The following is a 12643-nucleotide window of genomic DNA, read 5'->3' as shown; positions in this document are numbered from 1 at the left end:
TAGGTATATATCTCTAGTCAAGTTCCCTTACTTCCCACCTTCTTTCCATACCAATCCATCTTTACCATATACCAGTAAAGGACATCTGCAGTGTGGAGTTCCCTCCGTAAAGTACAATACTGAAATACAATACACTCGCAATACCTTGACTCACAAACTGAACAAACAGATTTTATATCATCGCCCCGCGCTTCTTTTGTTCCCCTCCGCTCTTCAAGGGAATTAAAGGCCAATTCTGACAATCAGAACAAAAATGGCCGCCGCAGTTGCATCCGCAGCTGAGCTCGATCCGAGCAACAGCTCAAAGAACACCCTCAAACTGGAAAATGTTGATATGCCCCTCCCCCACCATGGCCGATTTTGATTTACTAACCAACATTTCCGATTCCAGACCGAAAAGCGAGACACTCTCATCGCAATCGAAAAGAAGTACCAAGCACAATGGAAAGACAACAAGATTTTCGAAGTCGATGCGCCCTCCTTCGAGGAAGCCCCCCCAGGGCGCCATGACCCCCGCGGAGCTCCGTGAGAAGTACCCTAAGTTCTTCGGTACTATGGCCTACCCTTACATGAACGGTACTCTGCACGCCGGACACAGCTTCACTGCTAGTAAGGTGGAGTTCATGGCTGGATTTGCCCGCATGGAGGGCAAGCGTGCCCTTTTCCCTCTGGGCTTCCACTGCACCGGTATGCCTATCAAGGCCTGTGCCGATAAGCTCGCCAACGAGGTGAAGAAGTTCGGTCAAGGTTTCGAGGGATACGATGAGGAGGCAGAGGCCGCCCAAGATCTCCTCGCAGCTCCCACACAAGAAGTGAAGACCGAGGCAGCCGAGAAGTTCTCCGGCAAGAAGAGCAAGGCCGCTGCCAAGACCGTGAAGATGAAGTACCAGTTCCAGATCATGCTGGCAATTGGTGTTCCTCTGGAGGAAATTCACAAATTTGCCGACGCTGCTCACTGGCTCGACCACTTCCCTCCTCTTGCTATCCGTGATCTTGACAGCATGGGTGCCCGTGTCGATTGGCGCCGTCAATTCGTCACCACCGACGCCAACCCCTACTACGACGCTTTCGTGCGCTGGCAGATGAACCGCCTGCACGAGCTCGGCAAGATCATGTACGGCAACCGTTACACCGTCTACTCCCCTAAGGACGGTCAACCTTGCATGGACCACGACCGCACCGAGGGCGAAGGCATCGGTCCTCAGGAATACTCTGCGATCAAGCTCCAGGTTAAGGAGTGGTCGCCTAAAATGGCAGAGCTCGTGAAAGGAAAGGTCGAGGATGACGCTAAGGTATACTTCGTTCCCGCTACCCTGCGTCCCGAGACCATGTATGGCCAGACTAGCTGCTTTGTCGGCCCAAAGATCAACTACGGTCTCTTCAAACTGAAGGAGAAGGAGTACATTGTCGTCACCAAGCGTGCTGCTTGGAACATGGCCTTCCAGGGCCATTTCTTCGGCGATAAGTTCCCCAAAACTCAAGACGAGCTTCCCCAGGTTCTTGAGGTACCGGGTTCCGCCTTCGTTGGAACACTGGTCAACGCACCTCTGTCTTTCCACACTGGAGGCATCCGCATCCTGCCTATGGATAGTGTTTCGGCAGCTAAGGGTACTGGTGTTGTTACCTCTGTCCCCTCCGACAGCCCTGACGATTACGCCACCCTGATGGATCTGGCGAAGAAGGCCGAGTACTATGGCATCCAAAAGGAGTGGGCTGAGCTGGAGATCTTCCCGCTCATTGAGACTCCCACTTACGGTAACTTGACCGCCCCTACTCTAGTCAAGGAGCTGAAGATCAACTCTCCCAAGGATGTCACCCAGCTTGCCCAGGCCAAGGATTTGGCCTACATGGAAGGTTTCTACAAGGGTACTTTGCTAGTTGGCAAGTACAAGGGTGAGGCTGTCAGTGAGGCTAAGGACAAGGTCCGCAAGGACCTTTACGAGAGTGGTGATGCCTTCCCCTTCGCTGACCCCATGGGCAAGGTCGTCAGTCGTAGTGGTGACGACTGTGTTGTTGCCTACCTGGGCCAGTGGTTCCTGAACTACGGTGAGAATGACGCCGAGTGGCAGCAGGAGACCCTGAACCACGTTGTCAACAACCTCAACACTTACTCCGCCGAATGCAGGAATGGTTTCGAGAAGAACCTGTCCTGGCTTAATCGCTGGGCATGTGCCAGAACCTACGGTCTCGGATCCCAGTTGCCATGGGACAAGCAGTTCCTGGTTGAGAGTCTGAGTGACAGTACCGTCTACATGGCCTACTACACCATTGCTCACCTCCTTCACGGTGACCGATACGGCAAGACGACCGGCCCTCTGAAGGTGACCGCGGAGCAGATGACCGATGAGGTCTGGGATTACATCTTCACAAGACGGGAGATTAGCGACGAACTTGTCACCAAGAGTGGAATTAGCAAGGAATCTCTGCAGAAAATGCGCCGTGAATTCGAATACTGGTATCCTCTGGATGTCCGTGTCTCCGGCAAGGATCTGATCCAGAACCACTTGACCTTCTTCCTCTACATCCACATTGCTCTCTTCCCCAAGGAGTACTGGCCCCGTGGTGTCCGTGCTAACGGCCACTTGCTCCTCAACGGTGAGAAGATGAGTAAAAGTACCGGTAACTTCCTGACTCTCAAGGATGCCGTTGACAAGTTCGGCGCCGATGCTACCCGTATTGCATTTGCCGATGCTGGTGACAGCATTGAAGATGCCAACTTCGAGGAGTCTGTTGCCAACAGCAACATCCTGCGTCTCCACACCTTGAAGGATTGGATCGAGGAGGTTTCCAAGGATGAGACTCTGCGCACTGGCCCTGCCGATGCCTTCGCTGACAAGCTCTTCAACAACGAACTTAACAGCCTGGTCCGCGAGACCCAGAAGCACTACCAGGAGTAAGTTTGCATTCCACTGTTATCTACTGCATTGACATCGATAACTAACCCTTTATCTAGCACCAACTTCAAGCTTGCTCTTAAGTCTGGTCTATATGACTTCACTAGTTCCCGTGACAGCTACCGTGAGGCTTCCACCGCTGCTGGCGTTGGTATGCACCGGGACACCATTCTGCGCTACATTGAGCTGCAGGCTCTGATGCTCGCACCCATTACTCCTCACTGGGCTGAGCACATCTGGCTCGAGGTTATTAAGAAGGTCAGTTTTCTTCTCCCCTCCATGCCCAACTTTAATCTAACACTATTTAGTCCGAGTCTATTCACTACGCCCAGTTCCCTGTCGTGCCAGAGCCCTCTCCCGAGCTGACCGCCGCTCAGAACTACGTCCGTAGTACCGCAAGCAACATCATGGGCTCGGAGGCCAACTTCACCAAGAAGCTCTCCAAGGGCAAGGCCATTACCTTCGACCCCCGCAAGCCCAAGCAGCTTACCATCTTCGTTGCCAAGAAGTACCCCAACTGGCAGGAGAAGTACATTGACCTGGTGCGCGATTCCTTCGACTCGCTGAGCCTCTCGTTCAACGACAAGGAGCTCAACGCAAAGGTCGGCAAGTTCGGTGAGATGAAGAAGGCCATGCCCTTCGTTCAGAACCTGAAGCGCCGTCTGGTCAACGCTGGCGAGTCCCCCGCCACTGTCTTCGATCGCAAGCTTCCCTTCGATGAGTTCGCCGTTCTTTCCGAGATGGTGGGTGGCCTGAAGCGTACCTCTGGTTTCAAGGAGATTGAAATCATTGCTGTTGAGGAAGGTGGCAAGACTGGCGAGGTTGTTGGCACTGGTGAGAAGCGTGAGGGTCTGTCCGGCGAGAATGCCGTGCCTGGAACCCCTACATTCCAGTTTGTCAATGTCGAATAAACGACACTTCTTTGAAAAATTCAATCTCGTTTGCCAGTTTCGAAAAGAATTCATGCTTGATGACTTCTGCGAAAATTAAATAAAACATATAGCATATAGCATTTTCAATATCCCAGTTCTATTCCTTATACCTCTAAGCATTTACACGAAATAAATGTCCTGGATTCTTAATAGGACCCAATGGCCATTGTACAGGGTGTTCGTCCTCAGCTAGGTACCTACTTTAGGCAGGACTTCCACTGTCGGCCACGGACACATCGGATCAAAAGAATTGCCCTGCTAGTGGTTGCATTGTCCTTCTTACTTTCTATCCACTGAGTCTTTAAGTCTTGATGGCGACAAGGAGAACACTTCAAGCACTCGACTTCAAAACACCCAATAACCTGTAAACGTCACAAAATAACCTATCAATCAACCAATCGAACCAATGCACGGGAGTAATAAAGGACTCACCTGTTAAGGCCTTCCTTCAATGTCTCTTCTTCCTGTGAGAAAACCAACCGAAACCACCCAACATTCCTCGAATGCTCTTCCCCGGGATGCAAGAAGACGCCAGCATCCACAAGCCTCTGTGCAAGAGCAAATTCCCTATTTTGCGGGGAGAGAACACCGTCAGCGGGGAGGTAAGGCGACAAGTCGATGTAAACGAAGAAGCCAGCATTTCTAATGACCGGATTAGATGAGGATTTGAGTGGCTTTTTCGTCCGAGCTTGTGTACTCACCCGCCCTTCACATAGTTGATTCCCTCCTTGTTAAGCACCGAGGTTGTAATCCGGTAGGCTGAAGCGAGTCTTTGTCTTGCTTTGGCTGTGAAGCTTGATACAAAAGCTTGATCTTCTAGAATCGTGGTGCCAATTGTCACTGCTGCTTGTGAAGCACCGTGGAGTCTCCTATATAGAGTCAGTTTTGCAGCGAACGTTGCTAGCTTTCGTGATGCTAGATAGAGGTCTCACAGGATTGCTTTGCAAGCTTGGCGAAGCTGCTGGTTTTGGGTTACCAAGAACCCAAGGTGAAGGCCCCCGGAAGCAAAGTCCTATAATGATATTACATCAGATTCGATACCTCGATGAAGATTACCCGATGTCTACCTTGCTGAAGCCATATAAGACATGGACCAGATCAGGATCTATCAAACCCGTGAAATCCAGCGAGAGGATCGAAGTAAACGGCACGGCGTCGGGGTCACCAGAATCAAACACACAGGAAGCGTAGACTTCGTCACTGATGAGGTGGAGCTTATGCCTGTTGCAGAATCGGGCAATGGCCTTGAGTGTCTCAACTGGGTAGCAACGGCCTGTCGGTGGCTAATTAGTTCAATCCAATGGACGAAGCGGCATACATAACTCACCAACAGGGTTATGTGGATTGACAAGCAGCACAGCTCGGATCTTCTGACCCCGTTCCTTGGCATCCTTCAAAGCTAACTCATACTTTTCCACAGAAATAGGAGAGAATGCCTCTTCCACCGCTGTGTCAGCATAGACCATTTCAACGCCAGACTCAACGCCATAGTCGAGCTCAAAGCGCCCGTATACAGGTCTGCTAACGAGAATCCCATCCCCGCATTCTGCGAGACTGTATCCTAGCATACTTCCAAGAGAGGTCGGAGAGTCTGCGAAGAATACATCCTCGGCATTAATCGGGGTATGTGGTTTGAGGATATTGTTCAAATGAACTGCTGCAGCGGCTGGTAATCTTGCAGCTGTTGGTGCACTTGAGCGGTAGCTGATAGAGTCTTGTGTGAAGACGACCTATGTCAGGTTGTTAGGGTGGGATTCTTTCAGTCAATGGATATATGTTTGCATAAAGGTACCTTTTCGTTGATATATTTGGCTATCTCTGCTCTCATTGGTTTCTGGTTGGAAAACAAGTTAGCGTTTGCATTTCAGGTTGCGGGGGATATAGGTACATTCTCCGCCATGCCAAATGAGATGAGCCCCGTCGGGTTCTCCTCTGGGTCATAAGTCTGGGTTAGACTAAAGCGCCAGGGTTTGGTCAGTTCCTTGACATTTTCGCTTCCCCGAGAAGATAACATCATGGGATGGGTAAGCGTGAATGTCGATTTGCTGACTGTCAAAGAGAAATATATAATTGGAGCGACTTCAACATCAGACGGGTTAGTCGTACAAAGCCCGTTTAGTCGAAAAAGAAAATACTTACTGAACAAACTAAACAGGGATTCGAAATAAAGTCGTGGGAAAGAAGTTAAATGAATTAAGGTCTACGCCTAATCCCAGGTCTCCCCCACCTGCGGGGACCGTGGGGACGAGCACTTTCTTGTTTAATGTATGTTGTAGTTATGTTGTATGTTGTATGTTGTTACTTGTAGATATGAACCCAACTATGGAGATCTTTGATGATATATAACAGGAATATTGTACATATATAGCTATACGCCAAACAAGGGTGGTTGTGATACCTCCACGTGATGAAAGCTATCCTTTACTCTCTTTTAGGCAAATCATCATTTTCTTCCTGCCATTCCCTCTCGAAATCTCACCTATTTATCCTACAAATGGATTCCCTTTCCAACTTGAGCCGAGCTGATTCCTTCATTGCGGCCGGTACAGTCTCGGTAATCTATGCTGTTGACGAAAATATCGTCATCAAAATCCGTCCCTCTTCAGGGGGTTTCGAACGTCAGGCTTACGATATTGAAATTCGCTCTTATGAGAGACTTGGGTACCATGAACGCATTGCAACTTGCGAAGTGACCGAGGAAGGTCTCCTATTGGAACGTGGAACTTGTCTTCGGGGCATGCTCCAGAGTGTCAGCAAATCTGCCATTCCTTGGGCCATGAAGCTTCAGTGGGCGCTGGAAGCCGCAGATGGTCTTGCATATATTCATACCAAGAGAATTATACATGCAGACGTTGGCTGTCACAACATCATCGTGGATAATGCCAGTCATATCAAGTTTATTGACTTTGCTGGCTCCGGTATCGACGGTGAAGCCCCCTTAGTCTGCTATGAGTGGTGTAGCTTCAAGCCTAACAATGAAATCGGAATCCACACTGATATATTTGCTTTTGGGTCAATGCTTTTCGAGCTTGAAACAGAGCGTGTCCCCTACAACGAGCTGGAAAGGACTCTGGAAATGGGAAAGCTAGTGAAAGTCGTTGAGGGGCTGTTCTCGCAGCAGAAATTCCCATCTGTGGAGGCTCTAACCTTCGGGTCCGTCATTTCTGCTTGCTGGAATGGCAAATACACCTCAATGGATGAAGTTCATCGAGATATTGCACGTTGCTGTGAGAATTATTCGGAGGGAAGGCTGGATCGGCCGATATTGGGTGCTGACTGAATCCTTTCCCGTATACAATACTTTTTCAGATAAGTTGGATACGTAGTATAAGCCTAATGGCTAGTAATCACACCTGTTTGTCCAACTCAACCTCCCAGCTGTTGAATTTGTCAGTGACATCGCGATATGCGCGATGAAAATTCGGGAAGAAAAACAAATCAGCTTGAGCTCTTGAATCGGAACCATTGCCCATGCCGATATGAACTTACCTGTCAAGCCCGGGAAGGGTCTTTATGAGGATTTTAATGCATCCAGTACGAAGTAGTGAGGTTTGACCGTCGGATGGCGTTGTAGCAGCCCTGTTTCATAGTCAGCCGAGGCAATGGAAAAGTCCCACAGCGAGGGGCCTTCTAGAACAAGGCCAATGGCATGCCTGTCAGTTGGAGGGGGCCGTTGATCCACTCTAATTTAGCAGGCTAAACGGGATACAATAAATCGAAATTCAGTTTCCTCTGCTCTTCCCCAGCCGTGAGAGACCGGGTAGACCGGCATGCGATTTTCAGGGGCGTTGGCGCCCCCACCCTATCAACCCAACTTTGTCGGAAATAAAATAATCTGCTGCACCCTCTGCTTGACTCTTAACTATATCTGCACCATTTTGAGATCGACTTTACAGATCAACATGACTACAGCCGATATTCGCCCAACCATCCTTGTCATCCACGGGGCATGGCATCACCCGGACTTCTATGCCACATTCTGTAAGGCATTCGAAGACTTGGGCTATGAGGCAATTTGTCCTCGTCTTCCGACCTGCAACGATGATAGACCTCCTACAAAGAAATTGGCAGATGACGTGTCGCTCATCCGACAGACCGCACAAGCGCTCCTCGACAGCGGAAAGACTATCATTGCGGTGATGCACTCCTATGGAGGAGTCGTCGGCACGGACGCCTTGGACGGACTGGCAATCAAGCAACTGATCTACATGACGGCCTTTGCCCCTTCGGCTGGGAACAGCCTAGCTGGCACGTTTGGAGGGCGCGTACCTCCTTTTGTCGCAGTTGATGTATCAAATCCTTATTATTTGAGCTGGGGTATACTTACTGACTCCATGCCGTCTAGGAGGAGAAAGATCTACTAACTGTTCCTGATCCGGCGCCTTGGTTTTTTAATGATCTTCCACCTGCAGATGCCGCTGTCTGGGCAAACAAGCTCGTAGTTCATCCGAAATCTGCTCAATCCGACCTGGTCACGCATGAGGCATACCGGACCATTCCCACTGCATACATTGTGTGTGACAAAGATGCGGCTCTTATCCCAATGGTACAAGAAATGATGATCGATAACATGCGGAAGGCAGGAGTCAATGTCGACGTGGAGAGACTCCCAGCAAGTCACAGTCCTTTCTTGAGCATGCCTGAAGAGACTGCCAAGTTGGTGCTAAAGATCGCTAAAAAGGGACTCTGAGGAAGTTCAGCCGGATGAATCTGCGGGAGATTGGTTGATCCTTCTTAGGGGTTTCCGAATAGGAGGTATACACGCTTTATAGTGAGACATCTTGTGGACTTGTGGGTAGCTTGAGACAAGATAACAAGATAACTTCCAAATTGGGTTATCACAGACCAATCATCCAATGAATCTTGAAATTTTTAACTCCAAGGACCCAGATCGGTCAACTCTAATGGTGGAGATAACCAATAATAGCCAAGCATGCATATTAACACCCCACTCCATGCTTCCATTAGGGCAAACCTTGAAGTATCACTCCGTGTGGCATTAAATGATCATGGTGAGACATATATCCAAGTCTCAAAGCATAAATCATTGTTTGTCACTTCAAAGTTTTATTGCGGATCTTACAGATCTTCACATGGCATTTCACTTGCGCCTCCTAATGTATTAAAGGGTAGGTATAGGCCTCAACGGTATCTCAGACAACAACTTATGTAGGTTTTCGTCACATCCATTGCCTCATACAACTTACGGCTTCTTGCGCCTAGAGCACAGCGCACTCATATCTTCCGCAGAAGTCATTCCACCGCATTATGGGTGCCAATGCCCGAGGACACACATACATTGCTGTAGGCACAGCGCTTGTCGTATTGTCTACGGTTATTGTGGGCATTCGCGTTGCTGCGCGAGGGATCAAGTCAACCTTGGGATGGGACGACTATGCCATATGTCTGTCGATTGTCCTGGCATACACCATGCTGGGGGAAGCAATCTACTGTATAGTCCCTTAACCACAGCGCAGCGAAGTCACTCAGGACTAATCATGTATAGGGGCCCGAGATGGAGGACTAGGAAAACATATGAGCGAGCTAAGCATCGAAGAGAAAATTACCTTCCAGAAGGCAAGTATCAAGAAGCCCAAATGCCCGATACATCCTAACACCAATCGCAGTGTTTCTTCGCAAACGAAATCTCATACACCCTCCTTGTGCCATCCATAAAAGTCTCGATCCTCTTGCTCTACCGCCGAATCTTCAGCGTTCCCAAATTCCGACTCGTCAGTCTAGTGACCGGCTGCCTAGTCCTATCATGGTGTCTTGCCGTCTTCATCACCGTCCTCCTTCAATGTCGTCCGATCTCTCTGAACTGGAACAAAGAGCAGGCTGGCACTTGCATCAACCCAAAACCATTCTTCTTCGGCAACGCGATATCCAATCTCCTCATTGACGTGGTCATCCTCGCTTTGCCTATCCCGATGGTTTTCCAACTTCAACTACGCCTATCGCAGAAGCTGACCGTTTTGGGTATCTTCCTTCTCGGTGGATTGTGCGTTTACCTATCTCCTACCCCTACGGAATACAAGCTTATAGAGGATAGTGTCTGTGTCGCGAGTGTTATGCGCGTGGTTACGCTCAATATTTTTGAGAATAATGATATATCCTGTGCGTCGTGCCGAATTCTCCCTTGGAAATACCGTAACTGATATCTGGTTCATTCTAGATTCTATCATGGAGGCCGCTACCTGGACCTTCGTCGAGCCTTGCGTTGGTATTATTTGCGCTTGTTTGCCAACTATGCGTCCGTTGTTGCGAGCCCTGTGCTGTTCATTCTCGTGGAGTACGGGGGATTCTAAGGATGCGCCTGTTGGGAATAACCATCGCATGCAAAGGATATCTACGTCTCCAAAGAACGCTAATGATGAAGTATGGGGCCATGACCGGTTCGATGATGAATATGCGTTGACGGCAGAAGGCTCGAAATCGAGGGTCCATGTGCATGACGCTTTATAGATTTGATTGTAATGTTATATAGTTATGGTTTTTGTCACAAGGAATTACAGAAGTTCCAGAGAGGGAAAACCCTGATAATTAAAATACGTGAACTCCCTCCGTTTCATGATTATTGTGTAAAGGAAAAGCCCCTAGAGGCAGAACCAGAATCGTGCTTGACATATATATATATGAGAGGAGAAACGCCGAGCCGCTATGCTAAATGGCCTAATGTACACGTCTATATACCGAAATCACAATAATCAACATCTCGTCCGCGGCCGTTTGCGCTTGTCGATTTTCTTCTTCTCGGCAATAAAGTTCCAACATTCAATTGGACGCCGGGACCCAATATGCTTCCCGTTGGGAGTGAAAACCTCGACCTGTGGATGGGAAGGATCGTCTTCAGAATCCCGCTTGCTGCGAATTTGTATACTGAGCTCGATCCAGCCGCAGCCCTCGATGAGAATATCTGCCGACATAACGCGGTATGGCAATGAAGGCACTGGGATTCCCCTGTCCTTGACAGCTTTGGCGAGCGAGGTAGGAAGGTTTGAGGTGGTGGTATCCCACTTCAAGTCAAATATACCCGCCGAGGCTATTATGCTGCCGGTTCCCTCTTTCATAATGACAGTTCCCCGGTATGGGATTTCCTCGGCCTGTGTGTCAATTGCCTTCTGTGTGTTGGTGATATGAGACTCGAGAGGCAGGAAACTGGCGGACATGACTGTATCTTGGGGGTTCACCGGGGTGATGCGGATAAGACCACCACCAAGCAGAAGAGACTGGCCGGGTTTGATGGTCGAACGTTCAGGCTTGATCCGCTTCGTCATGATCAAATCACGCTTGTGTTCATCCTGAACGAAATCCTCTAATAGACCACGCTCTAGGCCGGGCAAATCGATGACCTCGCCCTTCCCACGACCGAAGGGAATACGGATAGGCGAGACTGTGGTGCCTGGAAGAGAAGACACGACTGGGAGCACAGGATAGAGATCCTCGCGAGGGGCAGGGGGAAGAAGGCTGTCGGGGTTAAGAGGTGCGTCCTCTCGCTGATTTGGAATCTCATTGCCATCACGGCGGCGTTGAACCCACTCTTCGATTTTCTCCACATTCCTGGAATCCTTGGGGAAACAAGCTTCAATGAAGCTGCTCTTTCCGACGTTTGCCTTGCCAACGACCCAAATGCCGCCACCATGCTCTCGGATCTCTTCCTTGACTTCCTTGGTCCACCAGCCACGATGCGCGCTAATCATGTGCACGTTACCCAAACGGGCCTCCCTCCCAGATCTTCCCAAAGCCGCGCGTAGCTCTGTGCGAATGTAATCCATTTTCGAGTCTACCTGCTCTTTCGTTGCCGCCAAAAGGTCAGATCGCGTGATTATAAACGACAAAGATGGGAGTTTTCTGCCGCGTTCATATTTCTCATTGGTAGATCGTCGGTTCCGCGAACGTTGCTCCTGCAGCGTTAATGCCCAATGAATGCGTGGAACGAGAGACATGGGGAAATCTGCGGCATCGATGATATGGTAAACACGGTTGTATTTGTGCGGCGATTCCTCCAGATAGTTTCGTATAGACATAATAGTCGGCTTAGGCGAAGACACTGCCTTGTTGTGGTGTATCAAGTCGTGGCAACGGTCGCAGACTTCGGTGATTCGACCCGGAGACTCAAGGAAATTGTTTTCGGGATCGACAGCTTCATCCGGAAAAGCTCCATCTTTGTATCTAGTCAGCAAATGGTGCGCTTGAGCAATAGTCCAGATGTCCTACCTTGAATGGGCTTGGGTGGCATCGCCTCCTCGATGGCATCGTTCTCCTGTGCGCTCAAGTCGTCTCCCTCGGTGGATGTAGCATTGTTTTCTTGGATATTCTTGTGTTCAATTGCTTCCTTTCTCACGGCCAGTAGCTTTCGAATCTGCTTTCGTGATGTACCATAGTATCCTGGCTCGTTTGCCTCAACTGTTTGGGAGAATGCGCCACATCCTGGGCAGCACACTGGCAGGGAATCTGCTAGGGTGTCGACCTGAGGCTCGGCTTGGGGCTGTTCTCGCTGGAAGCGAGTTGTTGAGAAGCATCGGCATTGCCTGCGGAGGTCCGTAAGGACTTTGGGTTGTGACGCGGCGTGTGATGGTGCAAAGAGCGTTTGTGCCTGAGATCTAGGAATGGTCTTTGGAAGCAGACGTAACAGATTTAATCTCGGGTTTCTGAACACTGCGCCTCGAGAGCAGAGCGACATGATGGCTTGTGAAATTGCGGAGTTGCGGAGCTTTTTTTCTTAGGAGACAGTTATCTATCGATAGCGCACATGGCAAGTTTGGGCCGCCGTACAAGTATGAGCCAACTTGGGGAAGGCTGCGCAACAAGAATTGT

At 49.6% G+C, this 12643-nt stretch overlaps 6 protein-coding genes across 6 annotated transcripts; 4 read left to right on the top strand and 2 right to left on the bottom strand.

The window, feature by feature from the left end:
* Positions 1-253: 253 nt before the first annotated feature.
* Positions 254-3805, top strand: N7516_002187 (leucine--tRNA ligase CDC60; the record flags this gene model as incomplete). The annotated part of the gene is made up of 5 exons (XM_057214907.1): positions 254-328; positions 392-525; positions 599-2893; positions 2954-3152; positions 3203-3805. The coding sequence occupies 5 exons, from the start codon at positions 254-256 to the stop codon at positions 3803-3805; spliced, it is 3306 nt and encodes a 1101-aa protein (XP_057076790.1).
* Positions 3806-4157: 352 nt separating this feature from the next.
* N7516_002186 (pyridoxal phosphate-dependent aminotransferase) lies at positions 4158-5843 on the bottom strand (the record flags this gene model as incomplete). The annotated part of the gene is made up of 8 exons (XM_057214906.1): positions 4158-4188; positions 4259-4468; positions 4528-4695; positions 4759-4838; positions 4894-5099; positions 5154-5556; positions 5619-5660; positions 5715-5843. 8 exons carry the CDS (start codon positions 5841-5843, stop codon positions 4158-4160), a joined length of 1269 nt encoding a protein of 422 aa, XP_057076789.1.
* Positions 5844-6320: 477 nt separating this feature from the next.
* Positions 6321-7106, top strand: N7516_002185 (uncharacterized protein; the record flags this gene model as incomplete). The annotated part of the gene is made up of 1 exon (XM_057214905.1): positions 6321-7106. The coding sequence occupies one exon, from the start codon at positions 6321-6323 to the stop codon at positions 7104-7106; it is 786 nt and encodes a 261-aa protein (XP_057076788.1).
* A 490-nt stretch (positions 7107-7596) lies between these two features.
* On the top strand, positions 7597-8516 carry N7516_002184 (alpha/beta hydrolase; the record flags this gene model as incomplete). Its single annotated transcript, XM_057214904.1, has 2 exons — positions 7597-8115; positions 8172-8516. The coding sequence occupies 2 exons, from the start codon at positions 7597-7599 to the stop codon at positions 8514-8516; spliced, it is 864 nt and encodes a 287-aa protein (XP_057076787.1).
* A 578-nt stretch (positions 8517-9094) lies between these two features.
* Positions 9095-10291, top strand: N7516_002183 (uncharacterized protein; the record flags this gene model as incomplete). Its single annotated transcript, XM_057214903.1, has 3 exons — positions 9095-9283; positions 9454-9943; positions 10002-10291. The coding sequence occupies 3 exons, from the start codon at positions 9095-9097 to the stop codon at positions 10289-10291; spliced, it is 969 nt and encodes a 322-aa protein (XP_057076786.1).
* A 242-nt stretch (positions 10292-10533) lies between these two features.
* Positions 10534-12509, bottom strand: N7516_002182 (uncharacterized protein; the record flags this gene model as incomplete). The annotated part of the gene is made up of 2 exons (XM_057214902.1): positions 10534-11990; positions 12044-12509. The coding sequence occupies 2 exons, from the start codon at positions 12507-12509 to the stop codon at positions 10534-10536; spliced, it is 1923 nt and encodes a 640-aa protein (XP_057076785.1).
* Positions 12510-12643: the final 134 nt, after the last annotated feature.

Source organism: Penicillium verrucosum (genome assembly GCF_028828655.1).
Source record: "Penicillium verrucosum strain IBT 35672 chromosome Unknown utg000001l_segment0_segment0, whole genome shotgun sequence".
Classification (NCBI taxonomy): Eukaryota; Fungi; Ascomycota; class Eurotiomycetes; order Eurotiales; family Aspergillaceae; genus Penicillium; species Penicillium verrucosum.
The sequence above is the reverse complement of the archived record's forward strand: the minus strand, read 5'-3'. Positions and strand labels throughout refer to the sequence as shown.